The sequence below is a fragment of the Malaya genurostris genome, chromosome 2 (genome assembly GCF_030247185.1).
Source record: "Malaya genurostris strain Urasoe2022 chromosome 2, Malgen_1.1, whole genome shotgun sequence".
NCBI classification, from domain to species: Eukaryota; Metazoa; Arthropoda; class Insecta; order Diptera; family Culicidae; genus Malaya; species Malaya genurostris.
The window spans coordinates 254,863,459-254,888,893 of record NC_080571.1 but is presented as its reverse complement, the minus strand read 5'-3'; the positions used below and the strand labels follow the sequence as shown (position 1 = coordinate 254,888,893).

General features: G+C 37.0%; 1 protein-coding gene across 5 annotated transcripts in view; it reads right to left on the bottom strand.

Annotated features, from left to right (window-relative positions):
- Positions 1-25,435, bottom strand: part of LOC131429559 (nicotinate phosphoribosyltransferase) — a 37,495-nt gene that overhangs the window by 10,417 nt on the left and 1,643 nt on the right. For 3 of the 5 annotated variants that reach the window (XM_058593763.1, XM_058593765.1, XM_058593767.1), the window contains exons 2-7: positions 13,808-13,978; positions 13,618-13,744; positions 13,454-13,537; positions 13,255-13,382; positions 2,491-2,631; positions 2,247-2,418 (exon numbers count right to left, since the gene is read on the bottom strand). In XM_058593763.1, the coding sequence (XP_058449746.1) occupies positions 2,247-2,418; positions 2,491-2,631; positions 13,255-13,382; positions 13,454-13,537; positions 13,618-13,744; positions 13,808-13,978 (823 nt within the window). The remainder of the gene's footprint in view (positions 1-2,246; positions 2,419-2,490; positions 2,632-13,254; positions 13,383-13,453; positions 13,538-13,617; positions 13,745-13,807; positions 13,979-25,435) is intronic. The other 2 variants (XM_058593764.1, XM_058593768.1) reach the window with 1 other exon arrangement.

The window sequence follows — 25,435 nt, the reverse complement described above, 5'->3', positions numbered from 1 at the left end:
CTTTCCGAGACTAATCTTTGTGCTTGTGGCAAAGGTTATCGCGATATTGATCATGTGGTTTGGACATGCGTGGAATATCGTGATGTCAGATCTCAACTAATAAATTCCTTGTGTACCCAAGGTAGACTATCCAATGTCCCAGTTCGCGACATTCTTGCTTGTCGTGACCTTCCTTACTTGAAACTTCTTTATCATTTCATTAAATCCATTGTAGTTCTAATTTAAATTTTATTTTATGGTAGACTGTTTTCTCTTCCATGAGTTCAACCAATAGCCAACTATATGATATTAAATATAAGTGATGAACTGATACAAACAAACCTGAAATAGTTATAAGATCATGTACGAAATAAATGTATTTTATTTAATATAATTTATAATAGCAAATCGCTTGATAAAAACAGTGTTTAGATTAACTAATGAATACCAATACTAATATGATATTCGAAATGTATTAGGTTTAAAGTACTATGTATTGTGGATGCCACGACGAAGAAAAACTTATGTATATTGCCTATGAAATAAACTTATTTATGGAAAAAAATTAGGTAAAATTCATCATTATCTTTATTTTTATATTTATTATGGGAACCTTTGAATTGTTTCATTTGAAAATTAATAGTGCTCGGTCGTGTCTTACATAAAACTCAGTAATTTTTTATTCTAGCGTTTTACTGTCTTCGTTTCAGCTAACTGACAGCATTCGTAAAGAACAACTTTGTTGAGCTTTAAGGTTAAGACAAAATCAACACATATGTTAGTTAAATCAATAACATTTGAGTTGGAATAACCATAGCTCAAAACAACAATTGCCATATTGTATTTTTGTGATCGAGGGGTTCTCTGTAAGACATACAAGTGAAAACTCGTTAAAAATCACCGTTGCGTACGATTTACAATTGTATGCAAGTTTGAAACACATGTGCTTATGAGCTGGGTCGCTCGAAGCGCCTCCATAGACGAAATATTACTTTATGATCATTTTTGAAAATGGCAGTTGGATTTCAGTTTTACATGGATGTCTGTTTTCTGTGGTAGTGTTTCGATGTTCTCGGAAAGGTTGCAATGCTGTACACTACATAAACTCTGGAACATAATGAACTCAAGGTACAGAGTATTAACTGATTAAGAAGATGATCCTACCTCAAACCTCTAGAGAAGTTTGATCTAAACGAGCTATTTAAATGATAAACAATGTTTAAAACGGAATCGGTTCTAGTTCTCTACTAAAAGTACCTAAAACCATTTAACAGACCCGTTGAAAGTCAGCTCACCGAAATTTAAATTTTATTCAAAAAATGATACACAGTAAACATTTCTTTTTAAAAATTAAAAAAAATCTATCTTGCACCGACTAGGGCTTTTCATTGAAGGAGTTCATTTACTGCTCGTCATAGATGGGATCAGGGCAGAACAGCTGTAGGCTACGAGTGTCACGCGCCCCGGAAGCAAAGAACACTGTAGATAGCACATCTATTCAGGCTTATTCGTTTGGTCAGGTTTACCCACATTCTATGGTTTCCGGTTAAATCACCGAATCAAAGTTTGATGATGATTATGATTCGGCAAAATGACCGCTTTCATTTCGCTTTAAAACATAGCTTATGACTAACAACTACGCAAAATGGAACTCGAAAATAGATAAAATCCATTTCAACAGAAGTTGAGAATCAAAATCAAACGTTTTTAGTTATTAAATTTTGAGTCATTAGTTGTTGGAAACAGCGTTAATCTTGTGGATTAAATCTTCCCTTTTAAGAACTGGAAAACTCGTACTAGATTTTTGTTTTGGTAACTGATTAGTAACTTCGAAATATGCCAAATTACAACTCAAGAATAGAAAAGAGTATAAAAAATGTCACTTTTTTTCAATTTCCTATGACCACCGATCGAATCTACATCGCTCCACAAGTCAGAAAACGTTGCTTGCGTCATACCTTTCTCCATGCGTATCTACTTTGCGTTAAAAGTCTTTACATAGTCTACGGAAAACTGAAGTAGACAGATAAAATACAAAACGGATAACCGAAGGATGCCAATACCGAACTGAATTACAACAAAAATAAGGTCAGCGAAAATAAAGGAAAGAAGGAAGAGTACAGAAAAGTTAACGAGAAACCTAAGACTAACATCTTGAAACTGAAACCAATGGGTAAAACAAAATAAACTAAAATAATTTATAAAAAATATATTGTATGCACACCAACAGAGTAATCCGAGAGAGTGTGAGCCTAAAAGCGGAATACCTCTTAACATCGTACGTGTCGACTAGTGCCATGAAACCTTCGGGAAAGGCAATCGCGAAGGAAACCATCGCGGCCAGTTCTCCCTCGCTCGATTCATCCGTCGAAGTGTCCAGGATCGTGGCCAGCTGCGTCCGGTGATGGGTTGCTAGATCCAGCAGATCGCGTTTATCGCCTTCGGTGGAAAATTAATTGTTTGTGTTTTGGTGTTATTTCTTGTTTATTTTTGTTTTGGTCAATAACTTACCCGTTTCTTTGTGTGCCAGCACACGTGTCTTCAGTTCCTGGGTACCGGTGAAGGACGTGATGTAAGCGTGGGCGTGGGTACCTTTCACCGGAATATTGAAAAGTTTACCGGCCAACACATTGGATGTGCCATCGAAACCACCTGGCAGCAGCGGAAAAAAAAACAAAAGAAAAATATTTCGAAACTTGTTAAAACGAGTCCCAGGATGTTAGTTGACTGGTTTTGATTTTGATGGAAATTCAAGTTTGACCCTGAAAAACTACTTTGCGAAATGTAACGATTTGTATTCTTCGGAAACATTAGTTAGCAGAGCATAAATAAGTACAACGTGAAAACCTGACGTGCCGACTGCCATGAGTCATGGTACAGTTTCGCAACATACCACCCATTCAAATCACCCAAAGTTTGCCTGCATGGAAACAATTCCAAACACCATCGACTTCAGCACGGCATATTAATAAAAATAACTTTTCATTTCACCCTTTTGTTGATGAACCACGGAGCGTCCATACGTACTTTTTTTTGCTGATTTAGATCGTACAAAGAAAGGGTATACAGAAAGCGTTGCATCACCCACAACAACCGCGTTCGTTGGGCAGGAACCAGATACCTATTATTGATCAATCTTTGTTTATAGTGGGTAAAAAATAAGTTCCGCAGTCAGTCGTGAATGGGCAAACTGGGCTGGGGTTATGTATGGAAGAAACGGGTTCAGCAATTATTATTCGTCCGCAGTGCGAAACCGTTGATGGGTTGTGTTGTGCTTAATGACTTGCCACTATAGTTTAGCTATTTATTTCCATTTGGTACGATTGATACTTTTTCAAAAAAATATCTAAGGATCGACAGCCAAATGAGTCGTTTACCTTCCGTTAAGTAGTATACGAGTTTTGTCAAGTTTAAATTTTCGTTCTAGCTTTCATATATGTAATAAAGAATTTTCTTTTCGAATGTCACAACTTTCTTTAAATAAAACGCACAAATATGTAAATTTTGGATCTAATTTGGTTTTATTTGAAAGATAGATTCATGACAATTATTTTTGAATATGATTTCAAGCATATGGCCTCCTCGGCTCTTCTGCACGAACGCCATACGGTCGTTCCAATTCTTGACCACTTTGTCGCACAAATCAGGATATATTTCACTGATAATACGCTCAATATTGTCCTCCAAAGCAACCAAAGTGTTGGTATAGACCAGTGACTTAACATAACCTCACAGGAGGAGTCATATCACACGATCTATGCGGCCAAAGCGTTCGTTGACATGATCACCGAAGGCAGTCTTCAATAAATCAATCGGTTCGCCAAAAGTATGGGAAAATGCGCCGTCTTTTAAAACCAATACTCTTTAAGATTGATGTCTTCGATGTTTCGGAAGAGCAATGCACGGTAATGGGACTCCATTCATGTGACTTTGCAGGTGGATGATCAGAATGACAGTTATTCCCATCGGAAGAAGCTGCTGCTCAAATGTGTAATCACCCGAATATAAATTTTGTTTTCACAGTTTGGAAGCACCATTGAGCAACTTGATAATTTTCGTCCGTTTCGAACAAAACGGGAAAATACATACAAAATTTGGTGCTTGACCCGCATAATTAGGACAAATTTAATTGTTTGCCATTTCCTTAGAAAAAAGGTGGGTGGGTAATGTCAGAGACATAACTGGAAGACGTGAATACGAATAAAACTGGCACGCTGCTTTCACACTTCCGAATATTAGCTAGTTAATCGATTGTGTGAATTGTGCAAGCTTTCCCCTTCTTCACTATAAGAATTTGAAACGATGAACCTACCCTAAAGTACGAATTAGTGACATCAAACATTCTGACATACAATCAAATATTACGAAATAATTTGTATAGTTTTTCATAATAAAATAATCGTGATTTTGAAAAGAACCTTTTATGAAGGCCTTGGTGTTGGAAAATGACGAGTTGAATTCAAATTCCAATGGATGCCGCTGACCTCCCCCATCTATTCCCAGGCTCAGAGATGGATGAACCGATTTTCACAAACTCAGATTCAAATGAAAGGTCTTATGGAATCCCATAGATCACTTTGGAATTTTATCCCGATTTGACATCCGGCTCCGGAATTACAGGGTGATATGCACCAAAAAATGAAAAAAAATGTCACTCATTTTTCTCAAAGATGGCGTGACTGAGTTTCACAAAACTAGATTCAAACGAAAGATCTTATAGTCCATATGTCACTATTGATTTTTATCTTCATCCGACTTCCGGTTCCGGAATTACAAGGCAATATATACTAATCTACGAGAAAATGCACACTCAATTTTCTCGGAAATTTCTTAGCCGATTTTACAAATTAAGATGTCGATTTTACAAATTAAGAAAAACGTCTTGAAATTCTTAAAAAAGTCCCCGAAAAGTTGTTCCAGATCTGACATCCGGTTCTGATATTACAGCGTGAAAAGGTGAAAAATTTGCAATTTCATATATATTTTTTTCAGAAGTGATGGTGAAACGAGCTGCGAATTTTGATAAAACTTACTGGTAAATTCATATAGTTGGCAGACCTTGTTAGTAAGTGGATAAATGAATCTACTTTGGGATTACTAGTCCCCAGTTTCCGCTCCCGAACGCACCAGTAATAATGAAGAAAAGCTCCAAAAACGGAACTCACTTCGATTTCTCAGCAACGGTTAAACCGATCATGATTCAAATTGAAGCTCTCAGTGTCCTTAAAGATGCTGTGCAATTTCATCCAGATCCGACTTACGGTTCCGAAATTATAGGGTGATGGGTATCAAAACTTCCAAAGTGACATACAAAATAATGCAAAATCGGTACGCATCGATACGTACTGGTACGGAAGAAGAAAACACCACCGCCCAGCACACAGCGTGCTTTGTTCAATTTTGTATTGCGTGCAGGGTTGCCACATTTGAATTTCTATTAACTTGACATAACTGCTTACAAATTGAAAAGGTTATGGTAGTTTATACCTAAATAAAGTTTTTGATTTTATTCAAGTTTGAAAGAAAAAATCTTGACAGAATCTTCTAGTGATGTTTTTGAAAATATAAATATTATGAGAAAGGTATCATTACACAACTAGGTGGATTTAAAAAGGATTTTGTCAATTTACTTACACTCCGTAAATTAGTGAGAACATCGATACTATATTATTTAAGACAACAGAGCAATCAGTTTCAAAACAAATTAAAAAAATACATTTTTTAATTAAATAAGGGATTCTATTGTTATTATATAAACAAATCAATATGATGACCTAGAATTTGATTTTTTATATTTATTTGTTGAGTAGGTAAATTCTAACAACAAAAATTCAACAAACTATGGTGAACCATACCCTTGGGACCTTTACTCTGCCTCTCGGAGACATAGTTTTTATTAGTTGATTTAGCTAATATATATTAAGCCTTACCCAGTAATTAATCAAAGGGACTATATGATGACTACGAAGGTATTGTGCAAGTGAGGAAATTGAAAAACTATTCCGAGTATGTCATCGTAGCTTGGATGCATATAACTTACAATGAAGTGGAACAAAATGCACAGAACTTCTGCTGCACGGAGAGACGTATTGCCACTGGAAGCAGCTACCCGAGAAGGATAGGAAATAGCTCAAATTGTTTTAAAATGCCTACCTGTTCTGGCAGGGCATGGATATTTCGCTTAATGGATTTAAGTGGTGATGAGCTTCAGTCCTGCACTCAGTTATCAGATGCAGTATTTTTTTTTGAAGATACACTATACAGTACAGGTTAAGTGCTTTAATTTTTTTATGGTTTGAATTTTGAGCGCATTTTGTTTTTTTTTATAAAACAGCTGTATATATGAATCCAGTTTTATAATGAATTTCCGGCTACTTGGCACACTTATGCACATAAAGGAAGTATAGCAAATCGTGTTTTAAAGTAGAGACAAAGAGTACTACATTGTCCTCAATATGTTATCGACAAACGTTTCTCGTTCGATATAGTCAATAACCACTTTCAGTCGAGGCAACAATAACAAAATGAAATAGCTACCTCGAGCATGATAGTGTTGTGAACAAGGATACAATATTGAAACACGCAAATCCAATGAGTAGAAGAAGCTGAGGTTTCCGCGATAAATTTCATGGGCTTACAATTGCTCTAACATAAATCAGATTGCAGTTTCACTCAAACAGTACATGCTTGTCGAAAATAAGAAAGTGCAAGTACTTCAATGAAACAAAGGAAGTAGTTTGGTGCGCATACAATGCAAGAAGCTACATAATGGATCGATACGTTAAAATCTGGGCAATAGAAGTGCGATTTGAGGACCTTCGTACATCAATAGTTAGACATTACTTTCATTCAAAAATACTTTCTTATTATGAAATGCGAAATGGTTGATGTATGTTGCATGTACATCTTATTATACCAATCCCAAAGACATCATATTATCAAGATATCCATCTCTCACATCTCACGAACAAGTTGTAAGCTACATACTCAGACGAGTCCGCATCGAATTTCGTACATACAAGTAGGGAAAATAAATTTAGCAGCTAGATACCAAATCCACCAAAAACGGAACGGAACAATCAGTTTGAAATCAGTTCTTCCATAGGTTTCTTCATCCTACACTATGCAATCAAACATTGCCAGCTTCTTCATGTACAGCTTCCGCCATCGTACCAAATACAAATTATAATACGGAATACTTCGACAAATTTTCAAGGACACATTTTGCATCGTGCGGTACACTGTCATGATACACTGTCAGAGTGACAATGTACTTTAACGAGTTTTCTATGAAACTAGCAACACTGAAGGGTAAGAACAAGTTCACCATAGTTACTGTTTATTATAGTGAAAAATATATAAACAAACAGTTTTTATCTGATAATCAAGATCACAAGCGAAATGTAAGTTAAATAATAATCTAGAATGGTTAAGCCGACGACACGACCAGGCACTCCGAAGAAAAATCAGCATTAAAACTGTTCGCTAACGATTCACCGCCAGTTACCACAAATCTAGCGACCCCTTGTAAATGATAAAAATAATCTTCTCGAGCAACACTGTTTAAGTTGCTATGGACTAGTTACCAAGGAACCCCAAAACAAATAAACATGTTTTGAAAGCGGTGGAATAGTTCTATTAGTGTTAAACTTTGTCCAAATTAAGCAGAAATGCATTTAAATGAACTCGATTTTCGGAATTTAATCGGAACTATGGATGAAACCAACGAACGAGGACAATGATCTGCTTCCAGCGATTCATCCGTATACTTCAACGTCTAGCTTTTCTGGGCAGTAGGATTCGGTGTAATATGTCGGTGTCAAAATTGTTTTGTGTCGGTTGATTGCCATTGAAACAGTATTTCACCTTGTTGGCCACTATTCGAGGATTACTAGTGGAATTCCACAAAGAAATCATTTTACCGTACGTTATGCAGGTACCGCAGAGCACTAGTCTCGCTCAGCTCGTTGTCGGTCATTTCAATGTTTTCCTTCTCACACAACGGTTTCAAGTCAAGACCTGAATTTTGAACTTGGCTTTATAAAAGACATAACTCATACTCCTCAATTTTTACATTCCGCTCGAGTCAGGTAAATCCATTAAAATGTTCCGTAATATAATAACCAATCTGAAATTTATTTTGTTTACATTCATCTTGCCTTCGATATGCAGTAACCAAGGTTATGGTGACTGTTATTTAAAATCAATAAATATATCAACTTGTGCTGCCAGTTTAAAAAAAATCACTAGCGTTTTCGATTTGACATTTCCAGTTACTGAGGGGTAGTTAAATTTACGATACAGTTTTGATAGACGAGTGGCAGGTCGTGTCGTCGGTTAAGCCCTCATGAATTTACTACTAGCTGTATTGATATTTGTAGATTCGTGGGTGTTTGTGGTCATTTTTCATCTTTTGTGCTAGTGCCGGTGATATTTAGACTGATTGTTGCAGTTTAATACAGCAACGATAAACATAAACAAACAAGTTTGTATGGCACCGTAGCAACTAGCATAAAGCGTTGCCAGAAACGATCTCCTTCCACATTTTCAAACTATCGCAATGAAGGGAGTAATTTGCTAGGCTTACTTGTTCAGGCTGTGAACCAAACATTGGCGGTTCGTTTGTATGGGACTTAAGGGTATTATCGACGACACGACCAGGCACTCCGAACAAAAATTGGCAATGAAATTGTCTGTTAACGATTCACCGCCAGTTACCGCAAATATAGCGACCCCTTGATAATGATAAAAATAATCTTCTTGAGCAACACTGTTTAGGTTGCTACGAAATAGTTACCAAGGAGCTCCAAAGTAAATAAACAAACAATTTAAAAAAACGCAAAAGATACGCGAATGGTACACATTTTTACAGATTTTGTTCAATATTTCAGTAACTTCTACTGTGAAACCTAACCAGTCAACATGTTCTAGCTGCATGCGGTGGTGGATTCGCAGACAGGAGTTGCAAATGGTGTCGTAAGAAATCAAATTCATGATCGAGAAATATAAACAATTTATCGATCGAGCGTTTTTTAATGTTCTAACGGTAATGATGTAGAATAGGAATACAAAATTAAAAAAATGATGTAGAATACGGATACAAAAAAAAAAAATTTGTTCCCGATCGTCTGGATTGAATTCTTGAATGTATCGAGGCCAGCACGCGCCCTGATTCAAACATAGGTGTCACAATTCTCGTTCGGTAGAATGGCGCTCAAATTTCGGGAAGGTCCCGGTACGACGGTTATTCAGGGTAGAACGTGTACGATTGCTACGGCTTCAAAAGAGATAGACGCATCGATCGGCGTGATTCATTTCGACTATTTAGTCGTAATTAAGGGTTTCCTTCAGGAGCAGGAATTCCGCTTGAGTTCCCGGTTTGAATACGTTAACGCACAAAATCTATTTCATTAGCTCGTGCGCCTCGATGATCAGCTGATGCGATTCGCGATCAGTCATGATAACCAGATGTTTCGAATAGGGATTTTCCGCATATTTCTTCGCTTTTCTCGGCGAGCGAAATAAGACCCACGGATTAATGTATACCGAAGTATTTGGTCTGCAATGGACGGTAAAAAAAGAGTTAATGTCCTTGGTAAATTGATGATTCATAGCTAGTACAAGCGAATATGCCCTGCTAGCAACTTTTTTCTAATTAATCCGCGCCCCGATTTTCTACCGCCAGTTCACCATGCGCTACGCACATCTAGTCAAATATCTGCTATATGTCTGCCTTTTCGGGGTGTCAATACTAAGCTCGTCCTATTTTTTTTTTTTGATTCACAGAAATCCGCATTTCTTCTGGTTCACAGAAACAATTTGTTTTTGTTTTGAGATTATTTATATAGTACGTTCCATTGAAAAAAAAAAACATTCGTAGCCATGGTTCTGGTAACTGTTATCTAAAATCAACAGTTTTCGACTTTTGTTGCCAGTTTCAATAGATTTTCAAGCAACTTCGTTTTGACATTACCAGTTACTGAGGGGTAGTTAAATTTTCGATACAGTTTAGATAGACGAGTGGCAGGTCGTGTCGTCGGTATTATTATTTGTATTTGATCGTACTACGACCAATTTGTTTTGATTATCGTCACGATTTGTAATCACCACCGTTTTATAAGTCGACAGACCGGCTCATGTTTTAGTTCGGTTTGCGGTTTTGGACGACATTACCAGCTTTGAACACCTTGCTATTATTTTCGGCATTTTGACGTGAATACATCTTATTTTACTGTTGGGCGCATTTTCAAATTCTTATTTTTAGGTTCAAATTTTTATTTTTAGGTTCCGAATTTAGTTTCAAGTTTCAGTTTCAGAATTTATTTCCAGATTATAGGCTTTTTCACCGATTTTTTTTCCAGATCTGGTGGTATCTAAAATAATTTTTTTGTAATAACAAATAATGTGTCAGAGAATTGATTTAAAAAAATGGGATTACACCAGGTCTCGATGTTTCATGTTTTTTTAAATCCGCATAAAAAAAGCCTCGTCAAAAACCACATAAAAAACCGCCTAAAAAAGTCTCAGTGTACTTTTATGGTAACGAGTAATCCGAAGATCTAATGCACTAATTTCTATCCTAAACTAAATAGACCAACGTAAGTCGATAAAATGTTTTCGTTTTGCACTTCAGTAGAGAAACCGTGTTTCGACAAATTTCATGTAAAGTTTGAGCACTATATCTGCTTGTCTATGTTCAATTGTAAGTGGCATAACGGTTCAATGTGAACTGAAATGCCCACACGGGTCGAATACGAAAGGCTCAAAGTGTTACATAAAAAAAGAATAAAATTTGCGTCTGCATAGCGGTTCAATTTGAACAGCTAGGTGGCAATAGTAGTGTAATTTGACTGATGAGCCGAAGGCGAAATGTGGAGAAAATGAGCTAAAATGGATTTGTACTCCAAGAACAAGAATAGGCTCCCAAACTTCCAAAAACTCAAATTTTGACGAACAAAAATATACTAGAAATTTACCAGGAGCGTAAAATCAGCGAGATAACTGGACAAACAAATATCGATAATCGTTCTCATTAGTTGGTTGATTGTGTAAATTGTGCAACCTTTATTTACTGGCTTCTAGAATGACACCGGTGCACCAATATTAAAATACAACTTACACACGATAAACAAATTCTACCACCTGCTTGAATCAGGCGGGACAAGAGAAAGTGAAAATATGCTCGGCCACTGAATTACAATTGGTGCAAATTTAATAAAGAATCACACTAGCTTTTGAATGAAGGATAATATAATGTTAGATGTTTGGACTTTGTTTGAATTCTTACAGTAATTGTTAAATTTCTTTTGTGTAAGAAATAATTGCTTTTGGTTCGGTGCAAAGGGCGTTCAAAATACATCTTCCAACTCTCGCTGATATCTGGATAACACAAGGTAATAAAATTGCCCAGTCGACGAGCGAATTATAATAACACTGACGTTAACTTCGTGGAAAGGTTTACATTAAATACTGCGTCAGAATACATTAGCAAACAATAAGGCGGAACAAACGAGAGCAGTTCTGCGGTATTCACACTGACATTTCAACAGAAGAAAAATGAAATAGTTCCTCAATCTTCAATTGAGTGACCTTTAAAACAACGGAATGAATAATGTTGAATGAATTTTCCTCAAATGTGGAGGTTCAGCAGAGTGATGAAAAATTTCCTCGATAAAATGCCTTCGGTGTTCGCCTTTGTAATGGAAGAAAATATCACAGTTAGTTCTTTGGAGTAAGTTTCCTAATTCTTAAATGAATTGATCAATTAAAATCACTTCGATGTTTCACAATGTTGATTCTTGGATGCTGGATTAGATTCAGATTCGGAACTTGTATTCTGGACTTGAATTCTTCATCTATATTCTGAAACTGAATTCTGAATTTGTAGTTCTTGATATCAGTTTTAGGCCGTAACCGACCGTAATTAGGTACTTGTGCTGGTCCGAGCTCGAGAAAGCCGAATAGACGTCATGAGTTTTCCACTTGCATACTAGTTGATACCAAGTATTTTCGAAAATTTCAATTTTGAGATATTTTTGATTCGTATTACTGAAAAATGCTGACCATATTTCCAATGATAGTGAGCAAATATTATGTTGATACGTTAAGCACAAAGAGAGACATTCACAATTAAGTTGTACACATATAAAAATATTTTGTGAATTTTCATCAATTTTCATGCAAAAATACTTTTCAATGCTTCATTTTTTCATGTACTTTGAAAGCAAAACTAAGCGTTGTTTGAAACATACAGTCTTGTTTATAGATAAATCAATGCATTCCAATTTAATTTTACGTCAATCATGGATTTAAATCAGATTCTCAATAAAACTGATGTCTATTTCATAGTTCTATTGATTTACATGTCGTGTAAATTTCATTATTTTTTCTGTGTACTAATTCTTGTATTGGGCAAATGTTGAAAAGATGCCTCACTATTTTTGTAAAGTAAAAAAAATCAATAAGAGTATGAAAATCTGAGGTACCAGAAATTAATTTGCAAATAAATTCTGATATTAATGGCTTCGACCAGAATCCTAGAAGTGGAACGGTTTCGACTGTCTCCAGTGGTAACATATTACGTAAATAGAGGGAAACTATCATCATTACCAACAGAAAAAGCTGACTGTAAAAATCCAGCTCACGTCAGTTCAATTTTATAATCCAGACTTGTGAAGGCGGTACACAATTAGAAACATCGAAAATTTCAAAACATTGTGCAACCACTTTTCCAATACGTTTGCTATCGTGTTTTGCAGCACCTGTCTAGCGACTAAATAAACAAAGTCACTGCCAAGGTGTTTGTTGCCACGGGTATGACACATCCGATGTTGAGTTCCTCAAAAAACAACATCAACTACATACGGATTGCCATGGTTCCAGGATGATGGCTACTATGGCTCACGTTGGCATGCATCAAATTGAACTGCGCCGTTTTGAATATAGCAGGGATGTAGAAGTTATTGCCAAGGTTATACGTCGTCACTGCCAGTTTGGACACTTTCGCGTGAGTGTACATCCGGGGTACCCGTCATTCGGAGCACTAATCGGATGGCGTGTTTGCATACTGGCTTCAGCTGTTCTGATATTCGCGTGATGTTCCGTACTATGTTATATATCTGATATTGTCGGAAACAATACAACATCATAAACAATCAGCAGTTGCTTTGATAATGCTCCCGGGACGACTGCCATTCCTATCCTGCATCTTTATTTATTCGACCGTACGTGCCTTTTGATGAATTTGTGTTTTTAAGGCAATCAAATAGAACTTACCGATGTAGGAATACTTCGAAGCCGATAGGCCCCCATCGGGTCCTTGAGCTCGACGGAGACCGAATTCGAGCAGATTGATGTGCCGCCCTGCCACCATGCGGTACCGGGCCGCATTCGTAGCCATCAAGCTGCAATTACAATCGAAACCGAAGGACGATTATTACTCGTAAACAGTTTACTGTTTGACTACCGAGCTTACCTCGCATAGTTCACCAAGGTCAGCAAAGTTGTTTCCAACAACTGCACGATTATCAGTGGACCTGCCACTTTGATGAGAGGTATCCTGTGGGAGAAACAAAGAAGAGCAGAATGCGATTATGAAAATTCCATTCAGCTGTTCATTGCAGCTGATTGTTTGCGAACCTAGGAAAAGCAACGGAACCTTCCGCGATGGCGTGGAGTGTGACGTCTTTTGCTGTTAGCTGGCTTAGATATTCGAAAAACTCCTCCTCGATGCCTTGGGGTAGGGCATGTTTTAGATATTCCATATCTAGGCCAAATATGATTTACGATAAAAATTAAATCGTTGGCAACAGAAGCGAATAACAGTTACCTGTCTCCGAGTAGTGAAAATTCTCTATAAACTTGAGACACTCCTCCAAACCGGCGAAAATTGTAAACTCTCCCTGGAAAGGATTGGTCCGGAAGAACAGATCGAAAACGGCATGGTCATCCACCTTTCCTGACTTCCAATAGGCGTACGCCATGGTTATCTGGTAAAGATCTGAAAAAGTAATCAAAATGCATTAATTTTAGGCAGTATCATTATAAAAAATAAAAAATTTACTTGTCGATCGGCGATTATCGTTTGAGCATGATAACGAAAATCGTTTGATTTTCTGAGCATCATCACTTGTGATCAGTGTTGTGCAATTATAACCTAGTCAAATATCTGTATAATCTCATTCTTTTCAATATCACTACAGTGATATTCTTTAAATTCGCACATGAGTATGAATGATCACACTCAAATAAAAATTCACGTTCGATTCACTTGAAAAATCCCGCAAAATGATTTCAAATGTCAAATTGAATATGTTACGTGATGAAAATGAAAGTTATACGAACATCCCCTAAAATGAATAGAGTCATCACAAAAGGTTTACGTGAATTGACCAAACGTCAAACAATCTACGTGAATTTCCGGTGTGTGTAAGTAGTGTAAATGTTTGCGAGAAATGTTATTTAATTACAATTTTTGCTACATCGACCGGAACATTCCAGTATGAAAGTTTCCATGTGATCGGTTGAACCAAGTGCCTGCGTGAGTCCGGAAGTGTACCCGCTCCTGCCGAATGCTTCAAACAGGCCGTTGGTCCACCGAAAAACGAGTTCAAAATCGGTATGAAGCTAGAGACACTGGACCTATGTAATGCGACCTCAACCTGCATTGGTAGTGTTATGGGAGTTCTCGGATCTCGACTTCGGCTTCGGTTGGATGGCAGTGACAACAAAAACGATTTCTGGAGGATTGTCGATTCGAGATCCCACGTCGTTAGTAGTTGCTTTTTCTTTTCAGCCATTGACATGCTATGCTAATTTTCTGAAATAAATGTTTTATTTTTCATAGTATTTTTCATTTCATAGATTTATAAAAATCTGAAATATCTCCCTTACGACTTCAACCAATATATAAAATAGTAATTCTCTGGTATCTAAATTTGATATGAACTGATTGGTAAATGTGATATGAACAGTACATTACATTTTACCTATAAAACACGTAACTTTTACTGGATTATGCATTAAATAGCCTTTAAGTGCCAGTCCATTAATACCTACGTGAAAAGTAGGGTGGAAAATATTCTCATTACTTTTCACGTAACTATAACATGATTATTATTTTGAGTGCACAATTATCAGATCAGCCATGCAGTGATTTTCACTATTTTCAGATGTCGGAATTTCAATACGCAATAGCAATATGCAATGCAAATGTAGCGAAAAAACAACATTCTGAATATTGACTTTGTTCTAATTCCAGGGCTGATTTACTTTCATGGTCTAATTAGATTAAACCCAATTAAACGCTATTTAGCAAGAATTTGATTTATAGAAATAACAGAAGTGTAGAGTTTTGCGCAACGTTTGGACCAGCCCTCTGATGAGAAATTATGTAGGCTACGATAGCACTTGGTAGAGCGGTCTTCCACCGGGCTGACATGAACGTTCGTTTGTATTCATTCTGGTCAAATCCTGCGCTCCTGTTAATTCTCGGTATGAAATTCAACTAAAAACTTTAAAAAATCGAATACAATTTCTTTGATTCGGCTCTAAGAAGCAATACCGCAGATAAAGTAGTTTGAACATTGTTCAATACTGCTGTTATAGCGACCCAAAATCTCGACGCGAATGCTCCTAATTTCATCTTACTCTTGAAGTCCATCTATCGAACAGAGACAACAGATGTCACTCTAACTAACGGTTTTCGTATATGAGATGACCAATGGAGCTAAGATGAATGGGGGTACCGTTACCCTAATTGTTTTTAATCACAGCATGGCATATTAAGATTAGTTTGAAATTGATTTCCAATACATCACCCACCATATTCAATATTACGATTTTCAGTGAAAATCGCTGCATGACTGATAATCGTGAGAATCATTTGGAATGATTATAATTTCATGATCACGTATTAATTAATGGAACATCACTATAGCAATACTGAACGAGATGAGATTTTGTCAATTTTTTTTCTGCGGTGATATTTGATAACACTTAACATTTTAACAAGGAAATGATGCTTCAGATACGTACAGGGTGCTCTATCTTTCACATTTACCAACCGATCAGATATGTTTTGAAAACGTCGATTCTGTACAATTTTTGCCATGGATCGCTTCACACCGAAATAACGCGCTGAAATTACATCCATTGCACAGTGGGGGAAAATGAACCAAAAACGCGACGATTTTTTTGGAGGGATGATACAGCTGACCACAAAGCCCATTTTTGGTGTAAAATGGTCAGTAAAATCGATTCCATGTATTTAGAAGGACCGCCCGAAACGCTATCGTGTTCATTTTACCCCAAGATCCCTTTTTTTACTGCATTGTATTCAAGCTTAACTATATAACATGAAACCGAAGAACTTGCAGTAGAGCGAATAGAGTATTTCCGATGTAAAAAAGTCTAACAAATCGATTCCATATAGTTTTATTGACAGCAAAAAACTCGTTGCACCGTTTTACCCCATTTCTTTTCTAGTTATAATATTCAGTTGAAATATGATCCACAATCCAAAAGCAGATCCAATGCGATCTATCAATATTGGTTCATAATACGTGCAAAACATCTGTGATCCAATTAAACACAATGGGAATGACAGTACTAGCCTGTTTAACCCGTTTTACCCCAATTAAATTCATAAGTCGTATTTCTGGTTAAACTTTCTTTCACATACCGAGGGCAGGCTGATTGCGGTCGATGAAAATCGATTGATATTACGAAGAAAGACCTGAAAATAGGATTCCAAATAAATTCAATGACCGCACGAATCTTGTTATACCCGTTTTACCCCAATTTATCCTTTAACTGAGTCTTAAGATTTGCTCCACATTGAATTCATTTGTAATTCAATTTTCAGGTCTTTCTTCGTAATATCAATCGATTTTCATCAACCGCAATCAGCCTGCCCTCGGTATGTGAAAGAAAGTTTAACCAGAAATACGACTTATGAATTAAATTGGGGTAAAACGGGTTAAACAGGCTAGTACAGTCATTCTCATTGTGTTTAATTGGATCACAGATGTTTTGCTCGTAATATGAACCAATATTGGTTGGTCATATTGGACCTGCTTCGGGATTGTAAATCTGAATTCAACATAAAATTATATTTGTCGGAAATTTGGGATAAAACGATGTAGCACGAAGCATGCGATCATGAACACTATCTGTAAATTATTCTTTGAGGTTATATGCGAAACATAGAACTGTCTTGTTTAACCAAAATTGGTCCAAACACCGATCAGTAGAACTTTTTTTTCTGTAGATTCACGGAAGAAGATGACTGGGGGTAAAATAGAATACAGTTGTTTGCGGTCAATCTTATTAAAAACAATCCATTTATCTAACTTATGAGCATGTCAGGAATACCTTCCGATTGGTGGAATTGAATTTTTTCCTGAGTTTAACAGTTAGTTTTCAAAGTAAAGTCAGAAAAAAAGAGGAATTGGAACAAAACGGGCATGATAGTGAATTTTGCGGATCTTCTAACTATCATGAATCGATTCTATAGGAAAATTTGCATAAGAAATACTAATTTTGAAAATATTTGCTCATGTTTTTATAAAATTATTGAGCAAAGTCGCGTTTTTTGATCGTTTTTCCCCACTGTGCATTGTGTTAACTCAAAGTGCATAGCAAGGTTTACGCCAATCAGCCTCAAACTATTGACGAGCTCAAGGCAAACATTCGTGCTTGAATCGACGCTATAAGACCCTAGATGCTCGAAAAGGTAATGGCAAACACAAAAAATAATTTTGTAATTGCTAATAAAAGTGGCCTCTTAAATGATATTGTTTTCAAAAACTAGTCCAAAAAACATTGTAAGGAATCAAACTGAATAAAAATACATTACTTAAAGAAATTGGTTGTTTTTTCTCGAAGTTATTCAATGTTTACATGCCGACATAAAAGATGGAGTACCCTGTATTTATTATCACATTAACATTCATCAGGGTACAGGTATTCGACAATCGAACGAACTGATGAAATACATAAAAGTCGTGAGTCGATAACTGTTGCGACACTTTGCGGTTGTCGTCCTTCATAGTCATTTTCGATACCTTTTTCCGGTTCGTCGTAGACCTCTCATTTGGCATCCGACATGTTGACCCAACTAAAGATTTCTATCATGCGGAGTTCAGGACCCACTAAGGGTCCTTTCGACATCTTTCGTCGCAAAATCCACGGGATTTGCCGCACATCACTGCTGCACTTATTTTGTTTGATAATTTTCTAACGTGTTTTTTTTTTTCTAAATTTCACCATCAATGGTGCCTTGAATCACGCGGAAATCAGATTCTTCGCGAATTTTGACAATTTCATTCGTTTGAACCTATCATTCACAGCAAATTAGTTCTTATATGTATAATTAGTACAGGGTCCGGCACTCGAAGTGTAACCAACTTCAGACCGCTCGCGCAGCTGACGCACGGGCATCAGCTCTCTAGAAATTTGCTAAATGACAGTTCGGAGTTGTATTGTTTACAAGCGCAAAAAAACATTTTGCCAAAAGTGAACGCGAAAAAAAAATCTTGACTTGAGAGAGCGAAGGAGTTGCTTCGTTTGGCCGAAAGCGGTCAATTTCCGAACATTGTATTTTCTGACGAGAAAATTTTTCCAATTGAGCAATTCGTAAACTCTCAAAACGATAGTGTTTACTTGACCGACCGTTCATACGAGAATTTGAGTCATCGATTGGCCACCAGGAGGCAGCACCCGCAACAGATATTGGTTTGGGCCGCTGTAACCGCAGATGGGCGCTCTCCAATCGTTTTCATCGAGCCTGGCGTCAAGGTAAATGCGACATATTATCGGGAAAGTATTCTGGAGGTTGCTTTGAAGCCGTGGGCAGACAAACATTTTGGTGGCAGACCATGGACGTTTCAGCAGGACTCGGCACCGTCTCACAAAGCTCGAGTGAACCAAGAATGACTGAAAAACAACGTTCCGAACTTCATCACGTCCACACAATGGCTCTCGAATTCACCAGATGCGAATCCAATGGATTATTCTCTTTGGGCCATTTTGGAGAGCAAAGTCCGAACTAAAAGATACACCAGTCTCGAGGCGCTGAAAAAAGTTATTGTCCGCGAGTGGGCCTAAATACCTGCAAGTCACATTCGGCAACTTGCGATTCGTTTTTTGACCGTCTCAAGGCCATAGTCAAGGCAAAAGGTGGTCATATCGAGCAAAAGTGAATTGATTCTAAATTTTGTATTATTTTTACACATTTTGTACTTTGAATTAAGTAAAAGTAATTTTCCAAACTGAATTTATGGCCTTTTTAATTGGTTACACTTCGAGTGCCGGACCCTGTATATCTGCCACTTCAACACAATCGGATCATTCCATTCAATTTCGAGGTTCAATAACATAACTTTAGGGAAGGTAGCTCAAAGCAATTTCCATGACGGACATGCAAAAATATGCTGAAAATGAATAGTATCTAAAGGGTGTACGGAATAAAATAATAAATTCAATTTAAATTTTAGATAGAACTAGTTCAATGGGTAATGTTCACATTGTGTGACAGTAGTACAGGTGTGCAAAACAGCTCATATTGATGAACAGCACAAATCCGATCAGCTCACCAAAGTGAATCGATTCGATAATTCAGCTCATCAGCTCATTTAGATTGAGCTGAAGGTTTTTGTACAATGCGCCGTTTTTCTTCCATATGCACGCATATTTGAAACTGAATCATTAATTTGTTCAGAAAACAAAGCAATTTGACCTTATTTATCTTTATTTGATGTCATAATTGTGTTGTACAGTTTTCAAAATTATTAGCAAACATCTGCGAAACATAGTTATTTTGCCACATTTGTTTACTATCTGTAAAAGTCGCATCCCAGGCTGTGTCTATTGAGCGAGAGGTAAGATTCGTGCACGTATTTCTTCTCGTTTAGAGATCGCTCTTCAAGAGCCGAATATCCGTTCAGCTATAGTAGAATGTTTCATTCTTTACAATGCCGTGAACTCAGCGGTGCCAGATAGTAGTAGTGTCATTTCCGAAGATTAGAATTTTTCTCGGGAGCTCACGCGATGGAAAGTTTTTTTTGCTCGCCAGATAAAACTAGTTCCCGTAGTTTTCTGTTGATAAATTCTAATTTCCGTAAATATCCGTAGAAAAAAGTCCACTTTCCGTAGATTTTGTCTACGGATCCGTAGGTCCGTAGTAAATCTGTGAATCCGTAGATCAACGGAGATTTCCGTAGATCTGACATCGCTGCGTGAGCTAGGTAGAAAGAGTGAGCAGGTGAGCTGCGGTTCTTTTAAAAAGAGCTGTGAGCCGTCAGCTCAGTTTTATGATTCGATTCAGTGGAACTGCTCAGGAGCGATTTGCCCATCTCTAGACAGTAGTAGTATTCCAGTCGTTGCAAAGATGGAGTCAGAAGAACAGCCGCGACGTAAATTCATTTTGCGTACGTGCCTTAAAAATCCAGCAGGAAGCAGGAATAGCGTGAAGAACTTCAAATATGAAACTTTGAAAGGCAATGAAAATCACGTTTTCTACACCCAGATGTTGACAAAACCGCATTGTCTCGTTACGGACGACGATACTACCGGCAGCTTCCGAGACTTCTGTTTTTCACTGTTCAACATAAGTTTGATGTTTCAGAAGACATTAGAAAGCAGAAGATGTCAAAGTTTGCCTAAAAGTACACGGTTTGGCAAGCTTTTTTAGTCTCGTTTTTTTAGCGCTACTGGACTAATGAGGTCAACTTTGAGCCAAATGACTTTAATTCCCCGAACGCACCGGAACTGCGACTAATTGAAAAGTACTGGGCCATCATGAAGCTGGCGCTTCGGAAACATTCTAAGGAAGCACTTACGGTGAAAAATATGAAGAAAAAACTGATTTCCGCGCAAAAAAAATGCCCAAATGTTGTACAAGATATTATTAGTAGTGTTAAAAGAAGTTATTTCTTTTGGATATGGTATGGACATTGAATAAAACGGACATGTTAAAAGAGAAATAATATCTTTGGTTTGATTCTCTGAAAGTTTGTAGATAATCAGTGGAATGGGTGAATTTTACCGAATATTCGATTCCTCACATTCCTCCGTAACTTACATTTACTCAAACGTTGCTAAAAGCAACATCCATTTGATCTTCGAACCAAATTGGCATCTTTAGATTAGCTTCCAAGTTAGCTACAAAACTTGAGAAAAACGGTTCAGTGGTTACGTTATGTGTAAATGCCTCCATAAGAATGCATGTAAATCATTTTGACGGTGACGGTGACGGAGGTTGACTGTGACGTCTGAATTGTACTTAACAGTTCAACATGCCTTGCCAACACAGACTAACAGACAGGACAAACTAATCAGATTCCCAGTCCATATGCCATACTGAGTGTATTCTTTTTACTCATGAACAGAGTTTCCATTTAGACAGTTTAGTCCGTAATGTAATGTAATGATTTGTACATTTCTACAGATTTAATTTCAAATCAAAAGATGACTTTTTGGTCAATTGATTTATCGTCAAAACATTTATTTTTCGTTTAGGGCCAACGTTTTGCAGGTTATACCTTCATCTTCAGGGCAAAACGATTACGAATATTTTTCGTCAAGTATGGTGTAACATTCAAAATAGTTGTTTGAAAAACGGCTACTCTTTAGGCACTTCCCGCGCACATCGACTTCGATTAAGCACTTGCGGTTCGTTAACGCCGAATTTGTTCTGGCCACTTCAAGCAGAGGTGTATGTGAATTTTACAATTTTAAGTGAAGGTTGCCTTCAAACACCATTCATAATCAATTAGGTAAATATTTATTGAGCGGTTAGTGGAATGAACTAAATCGCTGTAAAAGAAAACAAACTCGATTTTTTTTTATATTAAAATATCATGAAATAGTAACAAACACAGGTACTAGTATTTCGATGCGCTATTTGTAACCTTCATCAGTGCATCAGTTCTGTTTTTACTCATAGTATTCTGTCTGTCTATCTGTGCTGTAAATTTACTGATGGTTTGAATACAGAACGTTTGAAATAGAGTTTTTCCTTATTAAATTAAATCATCAAAAGTAAGAAGTAAAGTAAAAAATTCTGTTGCGATTCCAAGAAATAAAATTTCACTTAGTTATCAGGAAAATATTGCATGCATTCTTAACATTTTATAGAAGTTTGCCACATTTACATCATAACAATAACACAAACCGATAACAGCCTGTTGTGAATCACTAATCAACTTATATAGTAAGACTGAAGAGCATCCTTATTTGTTCAGAGTTCGTACCTATCAGGCTGAGGGTACGTTACGTTCCGTCTGGTACACCTGAATGATTGTGGAATCCATTCTGACATGATGTTGGTTCAACAATTTCCTTTTTCTTCCTTAAATTGTTTCGCCGGTGACTCACTGTTTTGAAACTGAAATTATTATTCATTTTCTGCGGTTTCGCAGATCAAATGTTTCGACCAGTTCTGCTCTACAAAGGAAGTTTCTTGTAGTGATAAAGCTGTTATCATTGAGAGAAATGATCATAAATCATGGTGAAGTAGGTCAATGTTGTTTGAGGGATTTACTGCAATTGACAGAGTAAAAACAAATAACAGTCGGTGCGTTGCAGATAACCTAAAGTCTACATGAAATCTGTTGTGATTGTTCCAAAGAGTTACAATACAGGAAAACGTTGTTTCCATTTGAACGCAGAATTTATTTATCCAGCAGTCTGCTAGCTGGAACCCTTTGTTAGTACTAACTAATTTACAATCACAGATGCAAATCTCCTCAAGGAAATTGTACTCTAGAAAAAAATGACAATTACTCATGGCGTAAATTCAAGCATGCCGAACTTTCTTGGGTGATAACAGAACAATTCGGTTCTTGTAAATCAATTCTAAAAATTTGTGAATTTCTTGCCTTGTTTGGTATCTCTTCGCTCTTTTTCTCTAACGATAAATAACGCAAGCGTAAAACTTTTTCAGGTTGACGCAGTTAATGAAAATGGTGCAAAATTGTCCGATGATAGCCAGCCCGATTGAAGCGCTACGATCGGACCGATATCGTGTACAATCGATCGGATAATCGGGCCGATGATCGGATCCGGGGTTCCGATTAAAAGTTGTTTTTTTCAACAATTCTATTACCTTTTCATAGAGAAATATAAAATGTGTCAGTCTGTGCCATTTTCATTCGTATTCACGTAAATTCGTCTCTCTGAAATTATCCACTCGCTTCTTTTCAGCACGATTCACACAGACTCTATCAGCACGGACAAAGAGACATGACACTATGAGTAAATTCTTCTAAAAATATACTAGTTTTACTAGTTGGTTCGTTTGTCAATTTTCCTTTTTCTGAACTTCCTATTTTTATTCGAAATCAAAGTACTTTTATTCGAAATCAAAGTAACCGAAATAGTGAACCAAAATAAATCTCATATAGCAATATAAAATAATTCATTTGCTATCAGTAGATAAGATTAGATGATATTTCCGATGGAGTAAGTGCCAGTCATTGTTTTACAAGTGTCCAATGTCCAGTAGCACTCAAGTGGTATCTTATCGTCTTAATAATGTGGCGGCTTGACGTAAGAAATTTATGTAAATAAACAAACTGTATCCAATTTACAAACAAGCAATAAAATTAAACAAATCAATCGAAAAGACACTGACAGATATCCTAGTTTATTCTTGCATCTATGTCTAAGATAAAGCTAAACTGATAAAAAATTGTTCTGGGTGGGTTCAATGACTGTCGCTGTTATTTTTTTCTAAAATAAAAACAAAAACATTCACAGAACTCGTAGACTTTGAACAACACTCCAAACTTCTCTCGTAGACTTTTATGTTAGACCCAGTTTTTCTTTTCCGTACATTACTCATTTATGTTGTGCAGTTGTCAGAAAGATTCCGGTCGATATGGAACCGGCAACCGTTCGGGAAAGGATTTTGTTCACCTACTTGTATCCTAATCCTGTGTCCTTCTTCCCAAGATTCCAGGAACAGATGACAGATGACTACAAATTAGGTGCTGAACAAAAATTCGAGAACGCATAAAAACCTGTCATTGCGGGGTTTGTAAGTAAAAAACATGATGTTTCGCCAAGTGTCGTTTAGAGGGCTAAGAAACGATCTGTACTGAAAACATACAATGTGCAGGACTTACCAAATCTAAACGAATGCCGGCAATGCGCGACCAAAACTCACTTGAAATTTTTACACGAAATAGTTAATACAATGCCGAAAAAAGGGTATAAGAAATTCTTGGGACAAAAATTGATCACGATTACGAATAAGTTTGCTGTGAATTAAAAAACGGAAGAAGCTGTCGAAATTCGCTTCCTGATTTGGCAAACCACATGAGCTTGGGACAAATGAAGTGAGCCATTCGTAACATGACGGAATCCTAAGCAGTAAAAACTCCGCCGTCAAACTCCCAAACTTGTCCAAAAACTTAACTGACATGTAAGTCAACGTTCAATGTCCGAATGTTTGTATTGTACTAGCAAAATGTTCTAGTTGATTTTCGAACTTTGTATATGCATTTCGTAACAATTTTCGCAATGGAAGAATAGACAACTCAGATTTATTTTTACGTTCTGTCTTCGACTCGTCAATGTTAAGCAGTTCATATTAAACTGCTAGTACAGGGTGATTTTTTAAGAGCTTGAGAACTTTTTTAAACAATAAAACGCATAAAATTTGCAAAATCTCATCGGTTCTTTATTTTAAACGTTAGATTGGTACATGACATTTACTTTTTGAAGATAATTTCATTTAAATGTTGACCGCGGCTGCGTCTTAGGTGGTCCATTCGGAAAGTCCGCTTTTTTATCGACAAATTTTGTTCAGCGATGAGGCTCATTTCTGGTTGAATGGCTACGTAAATAAGCAAAATTGCCGCATTTGGAGTGAAGAGCAACCAGAAGCCGTTCAAGAACTGCCCATGCATCCCGAAAAATGCACTGTTTGGTGTGGTTTGTACGCTGGTGGAATCATTGGACCGTATTTTTTCAAAGATGCTGTTGGACGCAACGTTACAGTGAATGGCGATCGCTATCGTTCGATGCTAACAAACTTTTTGTTGCCAAAAATGGAAGAACTGAACTTGGTTGACATGTGGTTTCAACAAGATGGCGCTACATGCCACACAGCTCGCGATTCTATGGTCATTTTGAGGGAAAACTTCGGAGAACAATTCATCTCAAGAAATGGACCGGTAAGTTGGCCACCAAGATCATGCGATTTGACGCCTTTAGACTATTTTTTGTGGGGCTACGTCAAGCCTAAAGTCTACAGAAATAAGCCAGTAACTATTCCAGCTTTGGAAGACAACATTTCCGAAGAAATTCGGGCTATTCCGGCCGAAATGCTCGAAAAAGTTGCCCAAAATTGGACTTTCCGAATGGACCACCTAAGACGCAGCCGCGGTCAACATTTAAATGAAATTATCTTCAAAAAGTAAATGTCATGTACCAATCTAACGTTTAAAAT